General features: G+C 41.0%; 1 protein-coding gene across 1 annotated transcript; it reads left to right on the top strand.

The window, feature by feature from the left end:
* Positions 1–1,071: 1,071 nt before the first annotated feature.
* Positions 1,072–25,586, top strand: txnrd2.2 (thioredoxin reductase 2, tandem duplicate 2). Its single transcript, XM_019885308.1, has 17 exons — positions 1,072–1,176; positions 1,668–1,733; positions 1,832–1,888; positions 1,998–2,142; positions 3,249–3,323; positions 4,191–4,269; positions 4,530–4,592; positions 5,041–5,111; positions 9,836–9,855; positions 10,263–10,354; positions 10,437–10,611; positions 17,365–17,501; positions 19,024–19,119; positions 19,951–20,043; positions 23,685–23,756; positions 24,021–24,118; positions 24,206–25,586. The coding sequence occupies exons 1-17, from the start codon at positions 1,101–1,103 to the stop codon at positions 24,327–24,329; spliced, it is 1,539 nt and encodes a 512-aa protein (XP_019740867.1). The 5' UTR covers positions 1,072–1,100; the 3' UTR covers positions 24,330–25,586.
* Positions 25,587–25,677: the final 91 nt, after the last annotated feature.

Genomic DNA, 25,677 nt, shown 5'->3' with positions numbered 1-25,677 from the left:
GTCGCCCCGCCCGCCAGGCGCTCGCCAACGAGCCCCGCCTCCAGGCCTGGCTCCAGAGGGGGGCCCCGGTGACCCGCGTCCGGGCAAGGGAAACTTCGATCCATTAATTTTACTCGTCATAAGGGGTCTTTGAGCCGTGCTTTGTCTGGTCCCTCACCTAGAACCTGTTTGCCATGGGTGACCCTGCCAGGGGCATAAAGCCCCGGACAACTTAGCTCCTAGGATCATTGGGACACACAAACCCCTCCACCATGGTAAGGTGACGGCTCATGGAGGGGAATGACAAACATGTATCAAATAAATCTGCTCACCTGCAATTTATAATGGCGCATTGTAGTCACCTTCGTGCACGAAAGTTCGTTCAATCTCAGCTGTTAGTCAGTTATTAGTTCGTCAGTTATTTGCTGTTGTATCGCCGATTTTCAAAATGCAAATGATCTGTTTACTTTATTTTCAAAGAATAGTTTGTTTTGTTATTGTTTGGTTGGTGTCTTATATGAAACTGCGACATTGCACAATTTATTGGACAGACTTGATCACACAGCGTAATTTGGGTGGCATTTTATTTCGTATTTTTAAATCATCTTTTTATTTTGGACAATATCTGTAAATTTAGTTTCCTGCTCTTAATTGGGAATACATACTTGATGGTTTTAAATGCTGCTGAAATTAAGTGCTGCTTGACCAGCCTATATTGTGTATGTATGTGACGTCACTGAAGGCCTAAGGTTGAAATGCACGGCCCGCCACTGGTCACAGATCATTTTCTTGAAAAGAAACGGAGAGTAGAATTCACGTATAAATAAACAGACCCATTTTATGATGTCGGCCAAAATTGAGCTTCCCCTCTTTGACAGACCAGCATCTGCCACTGATTTTGACCATATTAAAAATGGCATGTTTGACACCCATTCGATTAAGAAGTTTGCAGTCCTTTGTGGCCTCCCAGTAGCACTGATAAAAAAAATTGTAGCCCCCTACAGCATTGAAATTGCCCATCACTGCACCACGCGTAATAGTACAGTACTGTGCGGCAACTTCTTTATCAGGCAAATCATTGAACACCACAGACGAAGTTGGGGTCCTTTCATAACAACAATATGGCTGCGCTCGTTAAAGGCAGACACCGTTGGAAACGAATCAATTGGTGTCATATTTTGACCAGAAATTTGACAGGTACCACTTAATAGTGTCGAGATTACCGGAGTAACTATGCAGTGCGCATATATGAACATGTTTTATGTTATTTCTTTACCCTCTGCGTAGTGGCACGACTTCCTGAGAACACTCTACTGACCTGTCTGTGACTCCAACTTGAGTCGATGAGTCAGATTTAAAAGCACTCTTTGCCAGTTTTACAATATGTTAACATTATTGTGGTAGGGAAACGACATATTGAAACAAACTCAGTTTGAATGGGAATTTGGCTGTGTGAGGTGAATACGATCAATTGAAAACCGAAATGAAAAATAAGATCAATTAGTTACGCAATGAAATAAAATAAATGGAACTACACTTCCAGTTAGTTTGTTTTATTACGATCGTGTCTATGCCAGAACATGTATTTTGAACCGCTTCATTTGTTGTTCATCAAATACAGTGTAAAAAGATCGCTGCCAAAGTAAGACATAATGTTTTTTATTTCATAACATTTGTCCAATGTACAGGGAAGTATGACTATGATGTGGTCGTTATTGGCGGTGGTTCTGGAGGGCTTGCCTGTTCCAAGGAAGGTGAGTTCTGAAATGGTCCCACCTGCTTTGCCCATTTCATTCTGTCGAATAGGATGCAACTACAAATTAGTTGCATCCATGTGTGCTGTTTCCAACAGCTGCACAGCTTGGACAGAAAGTTGCTGTTCTGGATTATGTAGAGCCCTCTTTGAAAGGTGAGTCTTTATTCATAAAAACCTCACTAGTAATTTCATAACTTGTAATTTTTTTAATACAAAGTATTCCAGGACATCCAATTCATATGTGTTATACTTCTCCACACAGGCACCAAGTGGGGCCTTGGTGGCACGTGCGTTAATGTTGGCTGCATCCCGAAGAAACTAATGCACCAGGCAGCCCTCCTTGGAACTGCAGTCAGAGATGCACAAAAGTATGGTTGGCAGCTCTCAGGACCAATTTCCCATGATTGGTAAGGTCTGAATGTTTCACCGTGCTTGGTTTTGTTTAGCAAGCTCATCTCGGTGTATTTGGTTTAGTAATGCACAAACATTAGGTCTTACAGAGCTTCTCAAGGTGTGGATTGCAATCTCTAGCGGGTTAGGGTTGTGGGGGTGAACTGTGGCAGGGCGGACCAAGTAACTGGGAAAGCTAGATATAGAATCTTCAATAATTGGGTCAAAGTTCAGACAATCACCAACACAGTAGGAACTGCTAAGAAGTAAAGTTTCCAAGGACCACTGTGTCGTGAAATACACTAATTAAGGCTTGATTCGACATGTGTCATACAAGATCATAAATGACTAAACAGCACCATCTAGTGAAATTATTGAAATAGTGCACAACATTGGGTTTATGTTCGTTAATTTACCCCATCGCAGGGCTTCCCCCTTGGGATGAGTGCAGCAAAATTAAACAAACTACATAAAGCGTTCTTTAATTTGTCACTGAGAGTAGGATCTCTAAACAAGTTAGTGATGGAGACACAACGGACACGGTACACAAAAACGTTTAAAAATCACTGATATTTGCTTGAGGGGAACTGAACACAGATGATCTTACTGGAAAATGATAACCACTGATTTGTTGCTGAACAAATGTCCATTTGTCAATTAGCTTATTGAGGTCAAACATTCCGGATAGTTACTTCTAATTATTATCAAAACGCCATTTGGACTTGTAGAAACTGGGCCACTTTCCTGTTGTGTGGGGCTTTATTTGTCATGTGTTGTGCAGGCTGGGAAGAAGAGCAATGATTCAATCTTCGAAAATGATTGGGTTAAGTACGCCTTGACAATGCTCTTCCAGAAACCGCTCTCCTCACTTTGATATTAGCATCAGTTATTGCAAATTAACATATTTCTTCTTGGTCTTGAATTTCTCTGATGGATGCCGAATACATCTATCAGAGACGTGCCACCGCCAAGCTTGAAGCTCTAGCACTGTAATCCTATCATAATGTATTTTCTACCCTGTAAGTAAGCACATTATAATAACATTAATAATGTTGCGTGTGTGTGTGTGTGTGTGTGTGTGTGTGTGTGTGCGTGTGCGTGTGTGTGCGTGCGTGCGCTGCAGGATCACCATGGCTGAGGCCGTTCAAAACCACGTCAGGTCTTTGAACTGGGGTCACCGGGTCCAGCTCCAGGACAAGTCAGTGGCATATAATTATCTCGAGTTGTTTTTGATCCAAACACAACTTATTTTGATTTATAATCGTTTTAACTACTTTCACATAAACCTTTAAGATGATGTAGTTTTTTCACTGCTTTTACCCAGCACACTTTCCTGTGTTAAGACACCCATGTGCTGGTTTGTAGACTTCGACACATGACTTTTGCTGGCTTCTGATGTAGTATCAGAGGTTCAACAGAAAGCAGGCAGCACCTCTGTGCAAAGGTACAGTTGAAAGTCGCGATGGGAGTATGAAGTTTAACAACCAAGCTTGTCCTGTTGGTCAAACCAATTCTTGCTGCCCCTGATGTTACTGTTGCCAAACATCTAATTATATTAATTCACCGTAGCTGTACAAACGCACTCTATGGGCACGGCAACATCCGCTTTGGTGGCTTTTGTCACTGAAGGTGACGTTCCAGTTGCTACTTGATGCTTATTACAATTAGATGTTAATTATAATATTACACGTCTAGTACATTGATATCAACTTACTGCTGTCTTGTTTATTACTGCTGGTCAGGATGGTTCTGTGCTTGACGTGTTTGTCTACTCGTCATAGACCACGTGTGAATAATGTGCATTGCATAAAGTTAAACTAACTAAAATCCTTTTCTTATATCGTGAGTGCATAATGTTTATCACAGTGCCACGATGTGTATTGTGACTGATTGTTGGTGTAGCGGTATTTTGACACCGAGCGGTAGTTCTGCCGGACACATTGAATTTATGAATGGCGAGCTTGATTCAAATACATATCAAGATGCAGAGTGAATGACACGGACTCTTAGTTCAATCATTTTTCGTTGACATAAGCTCAACAAGGTTTGATTGTTTGTCTTGCAGGAAGGTGAAATATCTGAACATGAGAGGTAGCCTTGTGGATGAACACACAGTCAAAGCAGTGACAAAAGCTGGGAAAGAGGTGGGCTGGTAATTCCCAAGAAATACATTTAGTTGATACAGTAAATTAAAATACTGAACCTTTTGAAGAAATCTCGTGGGTTAGTTTTTAAACGCAGATTATATTTCCACCCACTGGGAGCGATAAAGCTAACACTTTTGCTGAATAGTTTTAGTGTAAAATGCCTGAGAGACTACTTGCCTCAATTTGACATTTCCTTGTTTTTCGAAGGATATGACCATGACTCTGTTCCTTCGTATTTTTTATCTCCTCTCATGCAGATGACCCTGACTGCCAAGAACATTGTTATTGCTACAGGTGGCCGTCCCAAAATCCCCACAAATGTTGGTATCAGTTGATTAGTTATTATAGTTTGTTAGTAGCATTGTACAATATTGTGAATGATTGTTTACCTCTTCCTCATTTTTTTTGCATGACAGTCACTTTTACAATAGTTTCCATCATCAAACAAATCTTGATCTTAAACATAAAAGTGGAGAAACTATGCAAAAAAAAAAAAAAAACAGAAGGGCGGCAAATACTTTTTCATGAAAATGCAATTTGCATGTGATTTAAAAATAACCCTGAACTATTGAAATTGTGTATTGTACATGTATGTTTACTTGCTTTATTGTGACAGCAGCACACTCAACAAGCTTTAAACGGGACATATTATGGAAATTTGACTTTTATAATGAGTATTCTGGAAAGCCTGCCCTCCCTTATAGTGGCAAAACAAGGAGATCTGAAAAGTGAGTGAATCTCTTTACAGTCATAATGCTTTTATTCCAGATTCCAGGAGCAATGGAACATGGTATCACCAGTGATGACGTATTCTGGTTGAAAGAGTCGCCTCGAAAAACGTGAGCATCTTTTCTCTCCAACTCCAAAAGCAGTCTGTACAACGCCCTCCATAATCATTGGCACCCCTGGTTAAGATGTTGTTTTTTAGCTTCTAATGAATCAGTTTTTGTTGTAAATAATACAGGACCAAGATGAACCGAAAACTCCAACCTTTAATTCAAGTGCATTTTATTCAGGAGGGAAAGAAATCACACATGTAATAATAAATCATACATTTACATCAAATCATATGTTCCACAATTCTTAGCACCCCTGACATTAATGCTTTTTATAACCCCCCTTTTGCCAACAAAACAGCACCTATGCTTGTATAATGTTTCACAAGATGAAAGAATACAGAAAGAGGGACGTTCAAGCATTTCTCTTTGCACAGTCTCTACAAATCCTCCAGCAACTTCCATCCTCTCCTCTGAACTCTCTTTCGCCCCTTCCACGGGTTTTTAATGGGGTTGAGATCTAGGCCCCTGAGATGGCCATGGGATGACCTTTATTCTGTCAGGTGAAAACTTTCTGCATTTTTTTTTAGTACGAGAGTATGCTTCTGCAAAAAAAAAGAAAAAAAATGAATTCATTTTAAGGTTTTTAACACACCTTGACAAGGGGAGCCAATAATAATGGAGGGCACTGTATTTAATTCCACAAATTACAACACAGTCAACACATCATTTTTTTTTATCGTGTACAGTATATTATTTGAACCTAGTTTTAAATATACAGTACACCGGTGTGAATCTATATATTCTTTTTATTATAAGAAGACCATTGAAAATCAAAAATGGGTTTTGAATTGTGGTTCAAGATTGTTTTTAAAAATATATTCTTGAAACCGGTTGGAAAAAAATGGGCCCCCCAAGAAAAGATTGAAAATAAGTTGGCCATAGGGAGATGTTCAGTCAAGGTGTGTATTCTAATTATGACAGGTGTCTTCAAACATATAAGCAGTCAGTCGGCCTCTTTAAAACATGACGAGTATGGGTGTGCTGTTATTGTTATTGTGTGTACCACACAGAACACGGACCAGATAAAGTACAAGAGAGAGTTGTCTCAGGAGGTAACAAAAGAAAATTGTAGGCGAGTATGTTAAAGGTAAAGGCTACAAGACCATCTCCAAGCAGTGTGATGTTCTTGTGAGTACCATAGTAAATATTCTTCAAAAATGTAGATGTGCCGCAGGAGGAAAATAGATGAAACATTGAAGCAATGGATAATATGAATGACAATACACAAGCCCAGAACAGCCCCAAAAGAAATTAAAGGTGAATTCCAAGTTCAAGGTACGTGAGTGTCACAATGCGCCATCTGCCGTTGTTTGAACCAACGTGGATTTTATGAGAGATGACCAGGGAGGGTACCACTGTTGAAAGTAAATCTCTGATTCAGGAAGAGCATTGTGGTTTTTGTGCTGGCTATGTAACCATGGACCCGCTCTACACCCTCGGCAGGGTCCGATCAGTTGCATGGGAATTCATCCATCCAGTCTACATGGGCTTAGTGGGCTTGTAAGAAAACGTGTCACTGTGCGCCACCACCTCCCAATCCGCACCCCAGTGGTGGGAGATGCGGGAGCACGGGGTACCGGACACCCTAATGCGGACTGTTGTCACCCTTTATGACCGGTATGAGAATTTTGTCCACATCGCTGGCTGTAAGTCAAATTTATTTCCAATGAGTGTTGAACTCTGTCCAGGCTGCCTTTGGTTACCAATTTTGTTTGGAACATTGTAATTCAAATAGTTTTCTTTTTTTGTTGTTGTTGTTTGTTTGTCTTTTTTAACAGAGCCGGACCAACAATTTCATCCACATATTTTTATTCCTAAATTTGTACTTGAAAACAAAAACAATCACATTCGGGATAATTTGCTGGATGGACTGCCACTCTGTCACGTACCGTTACCATTCATCACTGACAAAGGGTTTTTTTCTCTCTTCCTGTAAAACTGTCTTCACCTTTGCAATTCAGATTAGTAGCATGTATCATGCCTTACACCGAGCAAGCCCTTTAATCCAACAATTTAGCTCTTGTCATCACCTGGTTAATTGGTCGATCTCAGACGTTTCCTCTTGGCAAAGCACACAGACAGTGACTAGTGGTTGTAGTGTACCTGGGTCCTGCTGCTTGTTTGCTTCATGGTGACAGATACCGTCACGGTAGCCGCTGAAGACTTTTCCGTGCCTTCGAAAAATCTTATAATGCTTTCGGAGTTTGTTTTGGGGCACTATCTTTTTGTGTGTAAACTCCCCATACATAATGAAATACAACTTTCACCTTTTGATGTTTTGTATATGCAAAGGTGTTTGTCACTACTGCGGGCTATTATAAATTTGACATTTCCTAAAAGATCCATTGATTCCAGTGTGATGTGCTTCATAGTCATAGATCCTTTTTACTATTACCTCCAGTAAGTTTAGTTATGGTGCAATGTGTTATTAAATGTGTGGACTGTTACCAGTCTTATGGAATTACCAGTGGAGCATTCAAGTTTCATAAACTTCATGTATGAACCCAAATCAACCACTTGGAAATGCCACTTTGAGCTCAGGAAGTCCTTTCACGGTATGCTATGATTGATCTCTACCACCCTCGGGTTAGAAAGGGGAAGCAATAGCTTTCTTTCTTTCTTTTTTCTTTTTTTTTTTTTAAACGCCACACAGGCTACTAACAGGATGTTGTTTTGCTGCAGAGCTGTCGTGTGTGTGTGGGTGAGGTCAGACAGGCGCTTTCTGGAGGGAGAGATAGCGGGGCTGTTTGGGGGTGGGGGGAGCAGGTGAGTGATCTCTGTCTAATGGGCCGAGGAGCACATTACACACCTGAGTGACATATCTTGGCCTGAAGCCGGGAAGGGGGGAAAACACTAAGCGCGTGGCAGTAAGACTGTTAATGTGCTATGAAAACTTACCTGGACTCCAGAGAATTACATTGACTTGCAAACATGCAAGAAACAGCATCCTGGCATTATTATTGGCCGTTCATGGGAACATGTTTTTGTAGCAATTGACCGACACGTGGTCTCATGTTTGACAATGCTCTTAACAGAGATGTACTGTCCTCTAAATACGTGTTCTTTATTTCCACGAATATGGAGTCCTTTGCTTGTATAAAGGACATTTATCGGAATGTTTACACAAGTAACGTTGCCCTTTTTTTTTTTTTTTTGCCAATTTTGAATCACGTGTTCTTTATTTCCACGAATATGGAGTCCTTTGCACATTTATAGGAATGTTTACACAAGTAACATTGCCCTTTTTTTTTGTTGCCAATTTTGAATCCTTAGATTTAAAAAACTGCTTCATAGAAGTCATTTGGTGCAGTGCTTTCTTTCTAAAGTTTGAATGGCATTGAACGGAGAAAGTATCCAAATTTATGTTGATTAGTATTGAGGCTCGTGAAACTCAACTTCCTGAAACTCAAAACATGAATGTTGCAGATAGTTGTGTCCTTGGCTTCTGTAGTAGGAAATAGATTGTATTTAATTGTTTTGAGTCACTTCTACAGTATGTTTGAAACAAATTGTGACCAAAATTTAAGTTCACCAATTCAGCAAACAAATCTTACTCTCTAATGAGCTTCCATGGCAAACACAAATGCCAGTTACAATGAATGGCAACATTATGGGTCTATGTAATGGATTCTATAACCTGTGTAAATCATTCCCTTAGTTTTTGATTAAGCTGATACATATTGACAGGATTTCTCCTTTGTGAAAATTTGCAGGTTTGGGCTAAGAATAAATAAATAGATAAATCTGATTGGAATTCTCTGTCTGTTTATATTGGCTGCCAGTGCAATTAAGTGGGATGAGTGTCCCTCAGACCTGACTGTATGCATCACAACCATCGAAAAGAATCTCCTAGTTGACCAACTGTACAGTCTCCCAACCAAGTTGATAGAGAATCAGACAGAATTGGAACAAAATCAACCGGGTTGGCGCAATGACAGTTTTTTTTACGAATGAAAGTGTATAATCAAGATAAAGCTCTTAGCCTCATCATCTTTAAGCCACTCACAATATGTGATAAGTGCACCTAGGCATTGTACAGACATGAGACATTGAGGCTTTTAGAGGTTAATCTTAGCGTGGACAAGGACAGGATTTGCTGCAGGCACTCTCAACTGTCAAGTATATGCAGTCCAAAGGAAGGAGCTCTGGTATAAACAAGTGAGAGCAGGGCCTCCTGTTTGCAGGTGATGGCCTTCACTCAGCAGGCTCGTATGTGGACTTGAGCTCTGAACATGGCACTCCCCATCCACAGGGATTACTTTAAATGGTAGCAATTTGGCCTCCTACCTGCCATGGATTTTAGGGTTGGATTAGATGTGCTATTTACTTGGACCACACACTAACCACATTAGACATGGTACACCCGCATAATCCAATACAGTGCTCACACTGGGGTGTCACATCTATCTATCTATCTATCTATCTATCTATCTATCTATCTATATGTGTGTGTGTTGTGTGTATACATTATTAGCATTATTATGTGTCTTATTGTTCGGTATGTATTTTTTTTATTTTTTTATGTCATACTTATGTACACCATTGCCGGTGTACTCTGTGCTGTTTCCAATTACCGGTAATCTAAAACTAAATCAGCTTTATGAAATTAAAATGAATAGATAATCCATTGTTCATTGTACAGCATGACTGTCATATGAACGTGTACTTAAAACGTCATAATAATTACAGTATGCTGAATAGTCCTTTTCATTTGTTTTGTACAGGCTTGTGGTTGGAGCGAGCTGTATCCTTTTCTGCCAACCGATGTTGCATGTAAATAATCACTTCTTGTTTGTTAAGAAATTGTGCAGTTATAAACTTACATTTACCACTTGGCATCAGTTCAGTGTTGCATAAATAACATGTAGTATTTGTTTTTAATGTCAGTGTGCCATGTGGGAGAGCCTTTTAGTATTTTTTACAATGTAAAACACATCTGCTTCCCATATGTGAAACTTCTGGACAATAACCAACATGACATTTTTCCAAAAACAGTTGACCACTGAGTGCTGTTACGTTTGCTACTGTTCGACTACGTTTTTTAGGCTGTCACCATAAAATACATGGATAATAGACTGTATGATTTCGCAACACTTCTGGTATTACTTGACGTGCATGACAAACACTGCAGTTCCCTAACCTACTGCTTAGATGTAGCTCTGGAGTGCGGCGGCTTCCTTACCGGCATCGGCTTGGACACCACAGTGATGGTTCGCAGCATCGCCCTTCGGGGTTTTGATCAGGTATTGTCCTCTGTAGCATAGATTAAAGTCATGATGGAAACTCATGTGTTTTTTACGATTTCACCTTTTTTGGCTTCAACAGCAAATGGCAGGATTAGTGACAGACTACATGGAGTCTTATGGAACCAAATTTGCATTGAGGTGTATCCCCAAGAGAGTAGACAAACTTCCATCAGGTGACCTGAAAGTGACCTGGAATGATGCCCTGACAGGCAACGAACACAATGGCACCTATAACACTGTGTTATGGGCAGTTGGTGAGTATGTTATTGTATGCAAGTGTGTGGAACAGCTCAGTATGAGCAGGGATGGGCTACTTAAATGCTGGAAAGGCCACGGTTTTTCATCAGGGCTAGTGCATAACACAGCCACTATTCTAACCCAAAAACAAAAGGTTTGAAGCAAACAGCAAATCAACCACATACCTCCCAAAAAATAAGTCAGTGCATAATAATTGCCATTCAAGGACAGCGCAAAACTGCTGAACAAGAGATAATTTTGTACGTTTTTCACAGAAATCAACTCCCTCAAAATTTCATATTATTTAGGTACCATGTTTGTCTTGCATATCATTCCAAATCCACAAAAAAATATTTGGATTACTCACATTGCAATATAGGGCCATATAAAATCCACTGGAAGCTCAACTAAGACATGTCTGCCATCTAGTGGCGATATTAAAACTTAAACAACACTCAACCCCCCCTGCACATTTGGAGTTGTGCATCTGCAGTCTTCTCAATTTCTCCCCTTTTTTTGTGGAAGACGTAGATTGAATGTTTATCAGCTGTTTTTCAAAGAATGGTTCAGTTTCGTTCAAAAAGAAAAAAGGAAATAAAAAAAGATTTTTTAAATTAAGTAGTTTAGGGGACACTCGGAGTGTGGTCATTCCTGTAAATGTTTTGCAGCCAGGGGTCAAGCTGTATTAAATTATGTCGATCACCTGATACCGGTACCTTATAACAACACACTGATTGATGACAAAATTAGGCCAATTTACAGAAGCTGATGAAATACAAGAGCTATAGTATACATTCACTATTTGCCAAGACAAGAATGTATGCTCACTTTTGATCAACACCATCAGAGAGATATTAATTGAACTGCCCCAAAATAAAATGAAATCAGGAGGAAAATGGCATTCAAAATATCTAGCACTAAAGCTTATTTCAAGGAATCTACACTGTTTTGTGTACATTGTAATGTAGTGTAATGTGCAGTGTTGTTTACGTCCATGCTTCTCTATCGGTGCCGTAAATTCCTAATGCAGTAACGTTGATGAGTGACCTTCGTTCAATGTAAGTGCGGCAAATTAATACTTTTGAAGCACATGGGTTGACCATCTGTCTTAGATCTACAGTACTCTTAAGTTGCGAACTAATTTTTCCATTTGACATGTTAACTGTTTTACCTGATTGTGATTTCAGTGCGATGCAGAGGGTCGGTGCTGGCTAAAAACACCGGAGCTCGCACAGTCAGGGTTTTCTAACATATTTACTACTGATATTGAGCAGTTGTGTATCCATATTCATATTGATAATTTATAATCCCCCAGTCCTTTAGTTTGACCATATCTTGACGTTGTAGTGTGTTCATTTAAATCAACGTATGAGTAATTAAGTATGTGCAAATTATTTTACATTATTCTGGGTTTATTTACAGTTTCCACAACATCCCAACTTCATTGGAAATGGGGATGGTAGACCTGCACAACATCATACCCGAGGGCTGTAGCGAATGTTTTCATTATCTCACTTACCGTAGTTACAAGAGGTGATGATTATGCAGTGTTGACCACAGCCAACCACAACCTTGATCTTAATACCTGAATACGTTTAGAAACAGAGTAGAAAAATATGTTTAGTGTCATAATTGGACCTGCACCTAATATCTGTCTAGCATTGGAATAACACCACCAGCAAGCTATTGTTTTTCTGTGATATACTAGGGGATCTGTCAAAAACAGTGCTGATTTGCCTGCCCTCTCCCAGCCGTAATCCAAGTTCATTGTCATCCTCAATACGAGTGCAGTGTCAGCAAATGACAGTGGAATCCAAACTGAAAACAAACTAATAAAATTTGTGTGATGGAATAACCAGGGGAAGCGTTAATCACCCTGCAATGGCTCACTGGCTGTCTGGTCGGAGAGGGGCAGAACCAGGCAGGATGCACCAAGGTACAGGGTCACTTTATTCCCCTCTTTGTTCTCTTCTCCGGATCATCCTGTCTGTGCCAACCCAGAGGAAACCTATTGGCATCTGTCTCTGCCATCCCTCCCCATGGACTTTTACACCTCAGAGCTACCGGCCATTCTACTCTGCTTCTATATCTATTTTATAATCAACTACTTTACATATCCCAACCTGCCAGTCTAAAAATCAACAACAGACACTGATGATATTAGGGCCAACCATTTTATCTGTGTGGAAAGCCTTTAAATTATCCACGTGTCTCATGAGTTCCGTCTTTATTAGGTCATGAGTATGTTTTTATGTGTGTGATGAGAGAGCGCTTTGCCCATAGGCGTGTGACAGTAACAAGGATGTGCGTGACCTTGCAACCGCAATGACGTTTGCCATTTCCTCTTGTGGCCCAATTCCCACATCATCTCAGCGTGTGACTGTTGGTGTGAGGGATATTTGCATTGAATACTGGAAATGGTGTGTATGGTCACATGCGTGAGATGCGGTGACCTTTATATTTCCTTTTTGCTTTTGAATTGTTTAAATGTAGCTAAGTGCACGACAGTTTATGGTCCAATAAACAGTCGAGCAGACAACTTAAGTGTCCCAAAGTGCACTCAGCTTCTGTATAATTTAGACTCTTGTATATTTTTTGGGCAACTTAATATGCGGCCTTATACCATAGCAGTGAAATGTTCTGACCATATCGACACACACACGCGCACACACACACGGACAAAAGTTGATTCACTTCTTAACCACCCAGATACTGTGGGGCCTCCATAGTCCAATGCCCTTGAAGTTGTAGAACAACAACAGTTTTTCTCCAAAGTTTCTGAAAGATAGGCCTCACAAGTTGCACAAAACATTTGATGCCATTACATCACATTTCAGCAGATTGGTATGTAAAGATCTCACGATAAACTCCAGAAGTCTCTTTTTCTTCTTTCGTTGGCTTTTGTTGTGATGACATCCCTGAAGGACACTGGAGGGGTGGGGCTAAGTTGAAAAGTGAATTGGAGCCTATGATCACATAGGCAAGCGGTGCACTCGCCACATCCAGAGGAACATGCAGCAAAATAAATACGCAGAGCATATTTATCAAATTCTTGCAGAATGGAGATGATTCTCCCAATAGAAGACGCTGTGTGCAAATACCCAGCTGGCTCTGTGCTTTATCCGCATTGTATCTCACTTGAGGTGAAATAAGAGGGTGGCTGTGACCGAGTGTTTAGGATCATCGCCTGCCATTGTGGAAGAAGCTTGAGAGGGTATGAGGATGTACCATCCACCCCCGACAACTACACACCCATAATACGCAGAGCATATTTATCAAATTCTTGCAGAATGGAGATGACTCTCCCAATAGAAGATGCTGTGTGCAAATACACAGCTGGCTCTGTGCTTTATCCCCATTGTATCTCACTTGAGGTGAAATAAGAGGGCTGCTGTGGCTGAGTGTTTAGGATCATCTTCTGCCGTTGTGGAAGAAGCTTGAGAGGGTATGAGGATGTACCATCCACCCCCTACAACTCCACACGAATGAAAGGGATGTCCTTCAGCAAGACACCAAAACCCCAAACTATGAAGTATGCACGCAGTGTGTGAATTTCAACATTTTGTAGTAGTTCTTCCCAGAACAGCGGAAGCTGCTACAATTGTAAAAGAGAGACCAACTCCATATTTCCTTCCATTTTATCCCCCTGAAGTTGGAACGTGTCCCAATACTTTTTGATTTAATGATTGAAGGTGAACTGCTGTATCTATGCTTTTGTTCACTCTTCTGATATAGTGAGAAAACGGAGCACAGCCTCGGGCCTTTGATGCCGGCATGCAGGACTCATGAGTATGAGGCCACTTCCGTTTACCTTACACTATAGAGGCCAGGCAGAGTTCGGGCCTCTTTGGGGTTATTAAAGGCCTGAGGGGTCCGAGGGACTGTATCACCACCAGTGTCTAACATCCTTCTCCCCAGCCATGCAACCCTCCACCTTTCCCCTGTTCCTTCCTGCATACATGGCCGCTCCCCTGTCCAGGTGCAATACACCAGGAAACAGAACATTTCCACTTCCTGTGGACAGGCAGACGATGGACGTGGCTTTTCCGCCTCAGTGCACACCACGATACGCCGGAATATTATTCAAAGTCAAACCCTATGTCGGTGGTAGGCAACTTAAGTGATGGAGAGAGGCACAATTTCATCAGTGCAAACTGGAGTGTTATAGAGGATCACACACATTTCCTAACCAGTTTGACGGTAAAAATGTCAATTTAAATATGGACAAAGTATTTACATTCGTGCAAAATCTGTGTTCTTAATATATTTCATTTTTGGTAATACGTTTCAGTACATGTACAAAATTTATTCCGGCCCACAAATAAAAGTCTTTGAATAAATACCATTAAAATGCATTGGGAAAATTCTGACGACTGGGGGTGGGGGAATAATAAAATACAATTTGTAAATTCCCAAATTATTTTAAAAAAACACGCTCATAAACCTCAAATATGCATTTTACACAATTTTTGTCATGTGGAGTTTGAACAGATTATATTATTAAAAATGACAATAAAAATGTTTTTTAAATCATTGCTAGCTAGTTGAGCTTTGAAAAATAAAATTACTGTACTGTAAACCATACATCATCATCATCATTTTCTTATTTGTGTGGGAGCTGAGAACTAATAATGTCATTCACAAAGTTGCCTTACAAATCCATTGAAATTCAATTCATGCAAAAGAAATAGCATTGAATCTGTTGTTGGACTAAACCCAGGCACCTCTTTCTTTGGCAGCTAATGAGTCGTGTGCTGTGCTTGAACAAACTTTGCCACAAGCTAAAATTATTAAACTAATTTTCTTAGCTTGAATGTTTCTTTTGCTGCTTTGGATAATGTCTTAGTGCACTTAAAAAAAAAAAACAGGGAGTGGGGGAGACCTCCCTGTCAATTCACAAACAAAATGTATCAACACACACACAATAGCTTTTTGCACATGATATGCAGGCCATGCACTTCATACATGAGTCAGTGAGGTCTGAATTGTTCTGCATCTTAAAATCTTTTTTGGCCTGAACATTGAAATTTGTTTTTAGCATTCTGTAAAACCTGCTCCCCCCAAGAAAAACAACACCATATTTCCCATTTGTCTTTGTTCTTTGTTAATTGATCAGATAAGTGTTCATTTTTTATTTTTCTTGTGAAGGTTTATTATTGCTAATTAGCCTAGCCATCTGGAAGCTTCCTCAGAATGTCACAACAGGCATTGTTTCACTGTGTGTGTGTGTGTGTGTGTGTGTGTGTGTGTGTGTGTGTGTGTGTGTGTGTGTGTGTGTGGGTGTGTGCGTGTGCGCGTGTGCGTGTGTGCATGTGTGTCTGCGTGGGCATGTGTACTCCATCCAACCAAGTCCCTTATCAATGTTGTGTCCTTGGTCTACAATGCAGTCACTCTTGAGTGGAGTTACAGACAGGAAGGCCCTATATGGAATTAGATAGTCTTTACTAATTTATAGTGATTTAATATTTTTAGCATTTTCACTATGGATGACAAGAAAAATTGTGTCAATATTTCATCTTAAATGCATTAGAATCTTGTGGCAGATTAAAGACTTAACATTTGGGTTCTAGCAAGTTACTTGAATTACTTTAACACTTTAAAAATACAAAACAAAAATTTATATATGTATATATATTTAACAGCAAATTTTCAGTACTTTATATTTGGAGGAGTTCTTAAAATTGGAATTTACACATTGGGGAAAAATGTCTTGCTGCCTTCGTTGCCCTTTTTTCCCCCCCCCCTTCAGCCACCCATGTTGTGGAGTAGACAGGTCCCTGTTGTCCCTCCAGTCTGGGGGAAGACGTTGTTCTTTGGCTCCAGCCAGGAAAAGGATCTCAGGGGTTTGTTATTTTTGCTTTCCGATAGCATCTACATGTGTACCTCGGGCTCGGTGTTTATTATGCTGCCCTGACTAGTTTTGAGGAACTACGCTGAGGAGGAGGGTGGGGATTATGCAGTCAGTTCTCCACTGCCATGGAGATTCACACATGGAGTTATCAGCATCGGTTGCCTGCCCCCTATGAAGTGTCACAAATCACATCCTTGATTTGAGGATTGTGCTCTCTTTATTCTACCTTTACATCTAATCAATCACCATTATATTCCTCTACTCTAAGGTAAGAGTAAGGAGCAACATACAGGTAACCTTGTTTTGGTAATAATGCACCTTTGATAATTACTCTGTACACTTTTCATCCATCCATCCATTTTCCAATCCGCTTATCCTCACAAGGGTCGCGGGGGATGCTGTAGCGTATCCCAGCCGTCTTTGGGCAGTCGGCGGCAGACATCCTGAACCGTTTACCAGCCAATCGCAGGGCACACACATGAACAACCATCCACGCTCACTCTCACACCGTGGGACAATTTAGAGCATTCAAACACCCTGCCATGCATGTTTTTTTGGATTGTGGGAGGAAACCGGAGTACCTGGAGAAAACCCACACAGGCCTGGGGAGAACATGCAAACTACACACAGGGAAGCCGGAGCTGGAATTGAACCCGGTACCTCCGCACCGTGAGGTCAATGCGCTAACCGCTGGAGCACCGAGCCACCCTTTGTACACTTTTGATTTTTTTTTTTTCTTCTATTTAAATGCGATCCAATTTTGGTCGAGTAAATGAGGTGGACACATGTTTGGAGGGGGGGGGGGGGGTTATGCAACACTATCAAGATGTTTGCTTTAAAGCAGAATTGTCAGCAGTGTTCCTTGATCCCTCTCGCCATCCGACAATTTGAAATGAAAAATTGTTCATGTTTACTGCAGGTAGAGCTCCAGAAACGAAAGCTCTGGGTCTCAACAAACTTGGTGTGCAGCTCAACAAGGAGACTGGGAAAATAATTGTTGGGGTAGATGAATCGACATCTGTACCAAACATCTATGCTTTTGGGGATATAGGCCAGGTATGCATCTCCACCAAATCCTACACACAGATAGCAATGATAATGAGATTGTCCCACATTTATTTGATTGTGCTGTGTGTGTGTGTGTTTGTGTGTGTGTGTGTCTTCCTTTTTTTTTTAACTTGATTTGCGTGTCTGCTTGTTCTGAACATGGGTGTGATGCATTAAGTACATTTTCAACGCCGATTGGCTGTCGCTGATGCGACGCCACCAAGTGTTATCTTCAGAAAAAAAATCGGCTTTGAATGCTTCAAACGCGCAAACTGCATTCACTATGGATGGAAAAATACATGCATTTGGTCTGACCGTACCATATGTGTCCTTGAGGCTGATAAAAGACACCCGAGTTGTACCGTAAAACTAACAAGAGTTACTCACATATTTTATTAAAATGCAAAATACGCCTTGTTTTTACAACCGCTAGCGCTAATGCTAAAATCAATTGGCATACTAACGGCTTCGGGAGTGATATTCCTGGAAATAACAAATAAGCAATAAACATTGCGGAAATATAAACAAAGGCAAGATAACTCAATGGCACACATTTTTCTCATTCTGTGAAAACACGAGTTCTATGAATAGCGTTCAATCGCAGTCGCAACATAATTGTTTTATTAATTGTGATATCAGTCATAATCAAAACAATCGCGGTTGTTGTATTTCATAATCATCCAGCCCTACTGCTAGAGGACAAGAGGAAACAACAATATTAAAATCATGAAATAATAAATTAATGTGACTAAATGGGAGTGTTGCCCCTGAACTGTTTGTGTGCATGTACAGTATTCTATTCACCCTATAATTACTCAGCATGGGGCTGTGTAAGAGCATTTATTGTGCTGCTGCACTGTATTCAAGGTGCACAATGTAAATACTGGTTAGGTGTAGCTGCTGTCATGTCGGTGTGGCCTTTTTTTTTTTTTTTTCCAACACAAACAGCTGTGTGCTTCCTTCCTGTCCTGATGACACCCACACACATGACAGCTTGCTTTGATGAGCCATGCTTCACGCCAATCTGTCTGTCATCTTGTCAACACGGCAGAAGGCTTGTTTTGGTTTTGTTTTTTTTTTTGTTTTTTTCCTTCAAGCAGACGGTTTGATATCTTGCTCAAGTTGTCCACCGCATTTCTTGTTTTCATTTCTTCTCATTGCCAAACGAAGTGCCAAGAACTGCATTAAAATGACGAAAACTATCTGGTGTGGAAGCACTTGCACATCAGAGAGCACCACGTCCACATTTGCAGAGGTGCAGAAGATATTTGTGACAACAGGATGTGTTGTGGAAATGTAACAGGTCTTAAGTCATGCCTTTAAAATTGCCCCGCAGCCCTACTATTTCCTGCACCACTCAGATGTTTGCCTCAGTGCGTATCCATGTCTGTATTTTATTTGCTTTGGCTCACGTTCAGAACAATACGCCATTAACGTCGGAGAAGAGAAATTTGTATATGTCTGTGTTTGACAATTTACACAGGGAAGTTTCCTAGTACATTGAAGTAAGTCAGGCAGTCTTCTGTTTCAGGGGCGTCCTGAATTGACACCTACGGCTATTAAAGCAGGAAAACTCCTCGCCCGCAGACTTGCCGGCCACAGCACAGAGCTCATGAACTATGACAATGTGAGACAAAAAACGCAATGCACACCTGTCACCTTTTTTCTCCGCTAACACACTGTCATATATAATGACATCCATTGCAAAATTGGTACTCAAAAGACTGCCTTGACAAGATCATGCTTGTTTTGGGTTTTTTTTGTTGTTTTTTTTTTGTCAATTGACACTGTCTTAAGTTGTTGTGACTGTATTTTCCATTGAGCTCGAACTCTACTGCAACACACTGCAAGGTCTACATCAGGGATCACCAACATTTTGAAGATGAGATCTACTTCTTGGCTGTTGATTCGTGCGAAGGGTTCTAAGTTTAATGCACAATTGTTGTCAAATAACAAATTTGCTCAAATTACATTTCATCACGGTATTACTATTATTATGCTATCAGGGCTGGGAAAATAAATAGGCTAACTCTGTTAGCCTATTTATTCACTTTCCAGTTAGCTGACGACAAAAATTGGGTGACAGAAATTTCTGCCTTGAAATGGGGGGCGGTGCAATTACCTGAGTAATCGACGGCATATGCGATAGGATAAACAATTCTGAAACGATTCATGAGTGACACTGCTAGTTATTATTAATGACATTTATTGATGTGAAGACTGGAAACACTGATCATGTTCATGATTTCTCACAATGATTAGGAAACAGATAAATGCCAGTATGCAACACTTAGGTTCTATAAATCTCTTCCATTGTTTACATTTTCAAATTATCACTTACGTATTTAACATTACCACAAAATCACAATGCCCCATCACTTTTCTTGGAACAGGCCACTCATGTGATCCTTGAATAGTGAATAAACATGAGAAATTCACTTTCCATTTCTTATTGTAGGTTCCAACCACCGTATTTACTCCACTTGAATATGGCTGTGTGGGCCTATCTGAAGAGGAGGCTGAAACCAGGCATGGCAAAGACAACATAGAGGTAAGAACAGGATGGCATAAATGTTTTGGAATGCCCTCATTTTTCTCTTGTCTTTTTTCTCATTGCAAGTCAAGCATTTCAAGTCTTTGAAATGGTACAAAGTACGGTATTATACTGTTGGGCGAAAAAGGCACTGTTTCCAGACTTAAACCCAATCGAGCTGGTTTGGGATGAACTGCACAAAAATGTGAAAGCAAAGCAACCTACAAGTGCCACACATTTATGGGAACTTCTGCAACAGAGTAGGGAGAAACATTTCCATTGTAGAAAAAATCCCATTGTGGAGCTGTGGCCGAGTATCCATTCACCGTACTAAATTGTCCTTCGGTGTGAATGTGAGTGTGACCATTTGTTCTATATGTGCACTGCGGTTGCTGGTGCGCCACTTCTAGCGTAAAGTCAGCATGGGATTGGCTCCAGCAGACCCGTTACTTTGAGCGAGGATAAGTGCTCCAGAAAGTAGATGAATAGAAAAAAGCTGTGTGTGTTCACCAAATATATCTGCCTAATGCTAAGTTGGGGCGGCTGTGGCTTATTGGTAGAATGGTTCGTCTAGTTGGCAGTTTGAATCCCGGCTCTGAGTATCTTTTGTCCAAATGCCCTTGGGCAAAGGACTGATTCCTAATTGGCTTCCAGTGGGCCCGGTGTAGCACCTTGCTACCTCCCATTGGTCATTGGTGTTTGATTGTGTGGCTGAATGGGTGAATGGAAGCCTCTTTAAAAGCGCCTTGCACACTGTCAACGTGTCGGTAAAGCGATATATAATTGCACTCCATTTACCATTTGAAGGTGGTACTTTGAGTCAAAACTTTCTAATCCATGTTTTGTTCATAGACCGAGTCCATTATTATTTTGTGACTTGAGTTGTTTATTTGTGATATGTTTTTATTTCAGAGTACAATGACACATTGAACTGCTATTATTCCAGTTTTGTTTTGTTTTTTTAACAGGAAATGTGTGATGGTGTACATCTTGTGTACATCTTACAGTAAATGATGTTCTTAAAGAAAATTAGCAGCTCAAAATAAATTTTCACTTTGCTACGAGACAGTGTGCTTGTGTGCCCCGTTCAAATGGCAGGTTTTTGTGACCAAAATGAGACCAAGATAAATAATTTCAAAATTGTATCCACTATTGTATTATGACATAACCTGGACAACTCCATTTTTTTTTGTCTTTGTTTTTTATTGTTGATTGATCAATTTGTTTATGAGCTTCTAATGATGATGTCATATGATGTGGGGAATGAGTCAACTTGCTTTTCTCATCAAAGTCTTTGCTATGGTGAGAAAAACAAAACTTTGCTGTTCGATGACTATTTTACAGTTTTCTTATCCAGTTCTTTTGCACGAGAAGTTTAACTTAAGAGCGTGCAGCATCATCTCACTTGGCAGACTACTCAACAGAGCTTGATCACAATTATCCCAAACATGTATGAAAAATTAAGTAATGTAGGATTCGAAAAAACGTTTTTTTTGTGAACTTCTAAATTTGCATAAGAATTTGAAAGTCTGCATATTGTTCCAAGTTAGCCAATCATATTGTGCTGTCTTTAATACTGTAAATTTGATTAGATCTAAAAACCTGTCATACATGCACATGAAACACTTGTCAGGATTGTCAGTTGTTGCTTCCTTCAACCAAGATTTTAAAAAAAGGTGGTGGGGGGTGTTAATGTCTTCTAACCCCTAAAAACAATAGAAAAACAACCAACTGTGTGTTTTCTACGCTTGTGTACGTGAGCGGGTTGCCAGATGCTCGCCGACACCTGCGCAACACGGCGGATAAATGTTTTAGCCGGTAAGGTGGGGCTGTGGGCAATGAGTGACAGGCTAGCAAGAGGCCCGATTGAGGTGTGTGCGCGGTGATGACAGGCATGCTTAGATCTTAGGAGGAGCTGCTCCACTGGCCCCCACTACAGCTGCATGCTCCTTCAAACTTGTGTTGGCACGCTCGGCCATTGAATTAAACGCATTAAACACACATTGGCAGTCGCCAGATGGAAATCTGTCAAGGTAATGAGCTACTGGGATTTGTTTTCCAGTGTTATGCTTCTCTTTTCAGTGAGCTACAATCTTAACATCCCATTGTTAAGATTAAGATGCCTTTTAATGAATATATTTCATTTCTGTACCATCACAAAGTAAATCTTTCTGTTGCAATACAGTTTCCTTGCAGAACTTATGCAGTATTATTTTCACAAGCTGAGATCTCCATCGCGGAAACTTTTTTCCCCCGTCTCGACGAGTGAGGGAGACAAAAATGTGAATACATTGAAAAGGTGGTGATTTGTTTTGGAAAAAAGAAAAGGTGTGTGATGTACACCGATTATATTTTTGTTGTTTTGTTTTGGACTGGCAATTGTGACTGTCCTCATACTTAAACTGCACAACAACTGTTGTCCGCTAGGGTGTACAAATGGGCTATGAAAGGTCTTTGGGAACATGACATAAACCAAGAGATTAGATGTGTTGAACTTTATTTCAAGGGACCCCAGTTAAGGGTTGATTATTGTGCATAAATAGGTTCAGAACAAAGTTACAAATGCTTTACCCCATTATCTGTTATGAATATATGTCTGACAATTAGTTACTGCGTCCGGACACCATGCATAGGATTGATTGGCAGTGTCACAGATGCTAAAATTTTCCCTACAATGGCAGCGAGTCCCTCCCAGGGACTCGCTGATCAGAAAAGTATGAGTCCCATTATGCATTTAGAGAGTCCCAAATTTCGAATTCTGAAATGGTCTACTTATTCAATTGCATATGATAATAACACAAACAACACCATATACATGCAATTATAAACAAATGCTGCAAAAATTTAAATAATTCAGGAGCAGGCCTGAGGATTTCGGAAAGTCACAGTAACCGTTTTTCGGTTCCGTCGGATTACCCAATGGGAAACCACGGTAACTATGACTGGTCTGTGGTCTTACTGTCAGAATCAATTTCTGTCATTATCATGTTGATGTGTGACATTTACAATAAATCTGGTTGAGAAGAGGTCTCTCTCTCTGTCTCTGTCTCACGCTTTCTCTCTCTCTCTCTCTCTCTCTCTCTCTCTGTGTGTGTGTGTGTGTGTGTGTGTGTGTGTGTGTGAGAAAAAGGGATGGAGTGATGTTTATGTGTGCCCATGTGTATGATGTGGCTCTTTGCAGAAACACAGTAAAAAAAAATTGCTCTTAGTCTCTGACTGGTTGGCCACCCCTGGGTAAGCCCGTCTACCTCACAGTTCAGGGGGACAGAGTTCGATTCATGCTTCCAGCTTTCCTGTGTGGAGTTTGCATGTTCTCCCTGTGCCTGCATGGGTTTTCTCCGGGAACTCCAGTTTCCTCCCACATTCCAAAAACATGCGTGGCAGGTTAATGGAACACGCTAAACTGTCCCTAGATGTGAGTGTGAGAATGGATGGTTGTTCGTCTATGTATGCCCTGCGATTGGCTGGCAACCAGTTCAGGGTGTCCCCCGCCTACTGCCCGAAGACAGCTGGGATAGCACGCCCGCGACCCTCGTGAGGACGAATCAAGAGAATGGATGGATGTATGGATGGATGATGTCATAACAATCTGCAAACACAGCATGTTGAAGATGAGACATTTGATGATTCACCTGCTCTTTGTTTATACGTCTCTGCAGGTATACCATGCCTTCTACAAGCCTCTGGAATTCACTGTGGCAGAGCGTGATGCTAGCCAGTGTTACTTAAAGGTAGACTTCTTCTTCTCCTTTCGGCACGTCCCTATTAAATGTTCACTTAAGAATTCACTGTGGCAGAGCGTGATGCTAGCCAGTGTTACTTAAAGGTAGACTTAAACTGCACAAAACTGCTGTGAAAAGGAAAATGTTCACTTAGCTCAGCAAGGATTTCATCATCACAACTTCAAGACAGCTTCGAGAATTCTTCCATCACATCCTAATAGCTTGTTACAACCACTCACATAAATGTGCCCTTGACAAGCTCTGTCGTATCAGGTGATATGCCAGCGGCATGGAGACCAGAAGATACTGGGTCTGCACTTCACTGGACCAAATGCCGGAGAAGTTACACAGGGCTTTGCCATGGGCCTCCGGTGAGTTACTATTATACTATGACTCGTAGAATGTAACATCTTAGCCAAATTAAATCAATAACTTAATGTCTGTGTTTGTTACTGTAGGTGTGGTGCCACATATTCACACCTGTTGGGTACGGTAGGAATCCACCCGACCTCCGCTGAGGAGCTAACCAAGGTCAACATCACAAAACGTTCAGGATTGGATGCCACAGTCACTGGCTGCTGAGGTTAAAGCCCCGGTCTCTGAACACTTAAGCACACAGGGTAGAAAATAGGTTGGGTCCAAATGCTAATTCTGGTTTAGCCCGCTAATTCTTGTCACTCCATTTCCTCTCCACAACCATCTAAATCTGGTTTTTGGCATGACAGTCACTCACTATTGGTGGTCAACTATTATTGGATTTGATTTCTTTTTTTCAGCAAAAGTTAGAATTTTTGCGAGTTGAATCAGTAAGTTGTCATGGAGCAAAGTCTCCCAATCAGGTTTGTGAAAGCCTCGGCTGCAGAGAGCGTTTTGAAAGAAAGGCTCATAAATCAGGGTGAAACCCTGTTCTCAGAGTGTCATTGAAATTATGCAAGAAACACAGAGCAGGTTGTAACATTTTTCTGAAAATATATTCTACAAATATTGTTGTTTCTGTGGCTATACTTCCTGTCCATTAGTCTTTAAGGTGACACATACCATAACCCCCCTACACTCCGCCCTCAATGACACTGATGGATGGCCCCTGGGCCGTCGTCGCAACGACACCGCCCCATTTCCCATGGACAGACACAAACAGTTGTTGGGCATTTGGTCAGACATTCTGGAAAGACTTGACCAGGGAGACGGACCTCTCCGATGGTGTCAAAACCTCGCCTTGTCCTACCAAACTCTCTGAAGCAACATAAAACAATACAGTAGAATGATAAACTTCTGTAGGCCAAGCACGCAGCACTCGATGGGGCATCACTGCACAAGTAGCTCTGCAGGAGCCGCAGTACTCAGTGTTGCCCAACGGTGGGTCTATTGCCTGCTCATTTTCCTCTTGAGTGGAGTGGAAAAGAGAGGATAAAGTTGTCACCAGACAAAACCTAAGCTCCGATACATTTGTCTCGTAGATTTAATTCCCTTAATCCCCACAAGTGATATGCTTTTTGTTGAAGTTGGAGAGTAGAGTGGATTGATTGCTGCACCAATTGCTCAGCCTTATCTCTCGTGTATTTACATGGATGGGAGGTTAACGCTCAGTAGTCATCACCCTCTGAGATAAGCTAAGTTGTTTATATCAATAGCCGTAATAGCAGATAAAAGTGCCCAAATGTTTAACCTGCTGACTGAACTGGACATCCTCAACACAGCTTATTAGGCAGAAGGTGAGGAGAGCCAGAACTGGGTCGCTACACAAATTTGAGGACCGAAATGGTGGGTGTCGTTTATTTTTGATCTGCCTGGTCTGATTAATGATTCCGATGAGGGGAGTGACAGCGTGCCTGGCGATGGAAAAAAGAGAGAGCAGGCTACCAGGTTTATTTGGACCTGGCCTGGGAGAGTACGGGCTGATTTTCAGCTGGGTTGGGGAAGGATCGGGTGG

This window comes from Hippocampus comes, unplaced genomic scaffold, assembly GCF_001891065.2.
Source record: "Hippocampus comes isolate QL1 unplaced genomic scaffold, H_comes_QL1_v1.1 scaffold45, whole genome shotgun sequence".
NCBI lineage: Eukaryota > Metazoa > Chordata > Actinopteri > Syngnathiformes > Syngnathidae > Hippocampus > Hippocampus comes.
The sequence above is the reverse complement of the archived record's forward strand: the minus strand, read 5'-3'. Positions and strand labels throughout refer to the sequence as shown.

Coding starts and splice junctions, on each gene's coding strand:
- txnrd2.2 (XM_019885308.1), top strand. CDS start 1,101: ATGGCTGCGCTCGTTAAAGGCAGACACCGTTGGAAACGAATCAATTGG. Junction 1,177..1,667: donor TTTGACCAGAAATTTGACAG/GTACCACTTAAT, acceptor TCCAATGTACAG/GGAAGTATGACTATGATGTG. Junction 2,143..3,248: donor GGACCAATTTCCCATGATTG/GTAAGGTCTGAA, acceptor CGTGCGCTGCAG/GATCACCATGGCTGAGGCCG.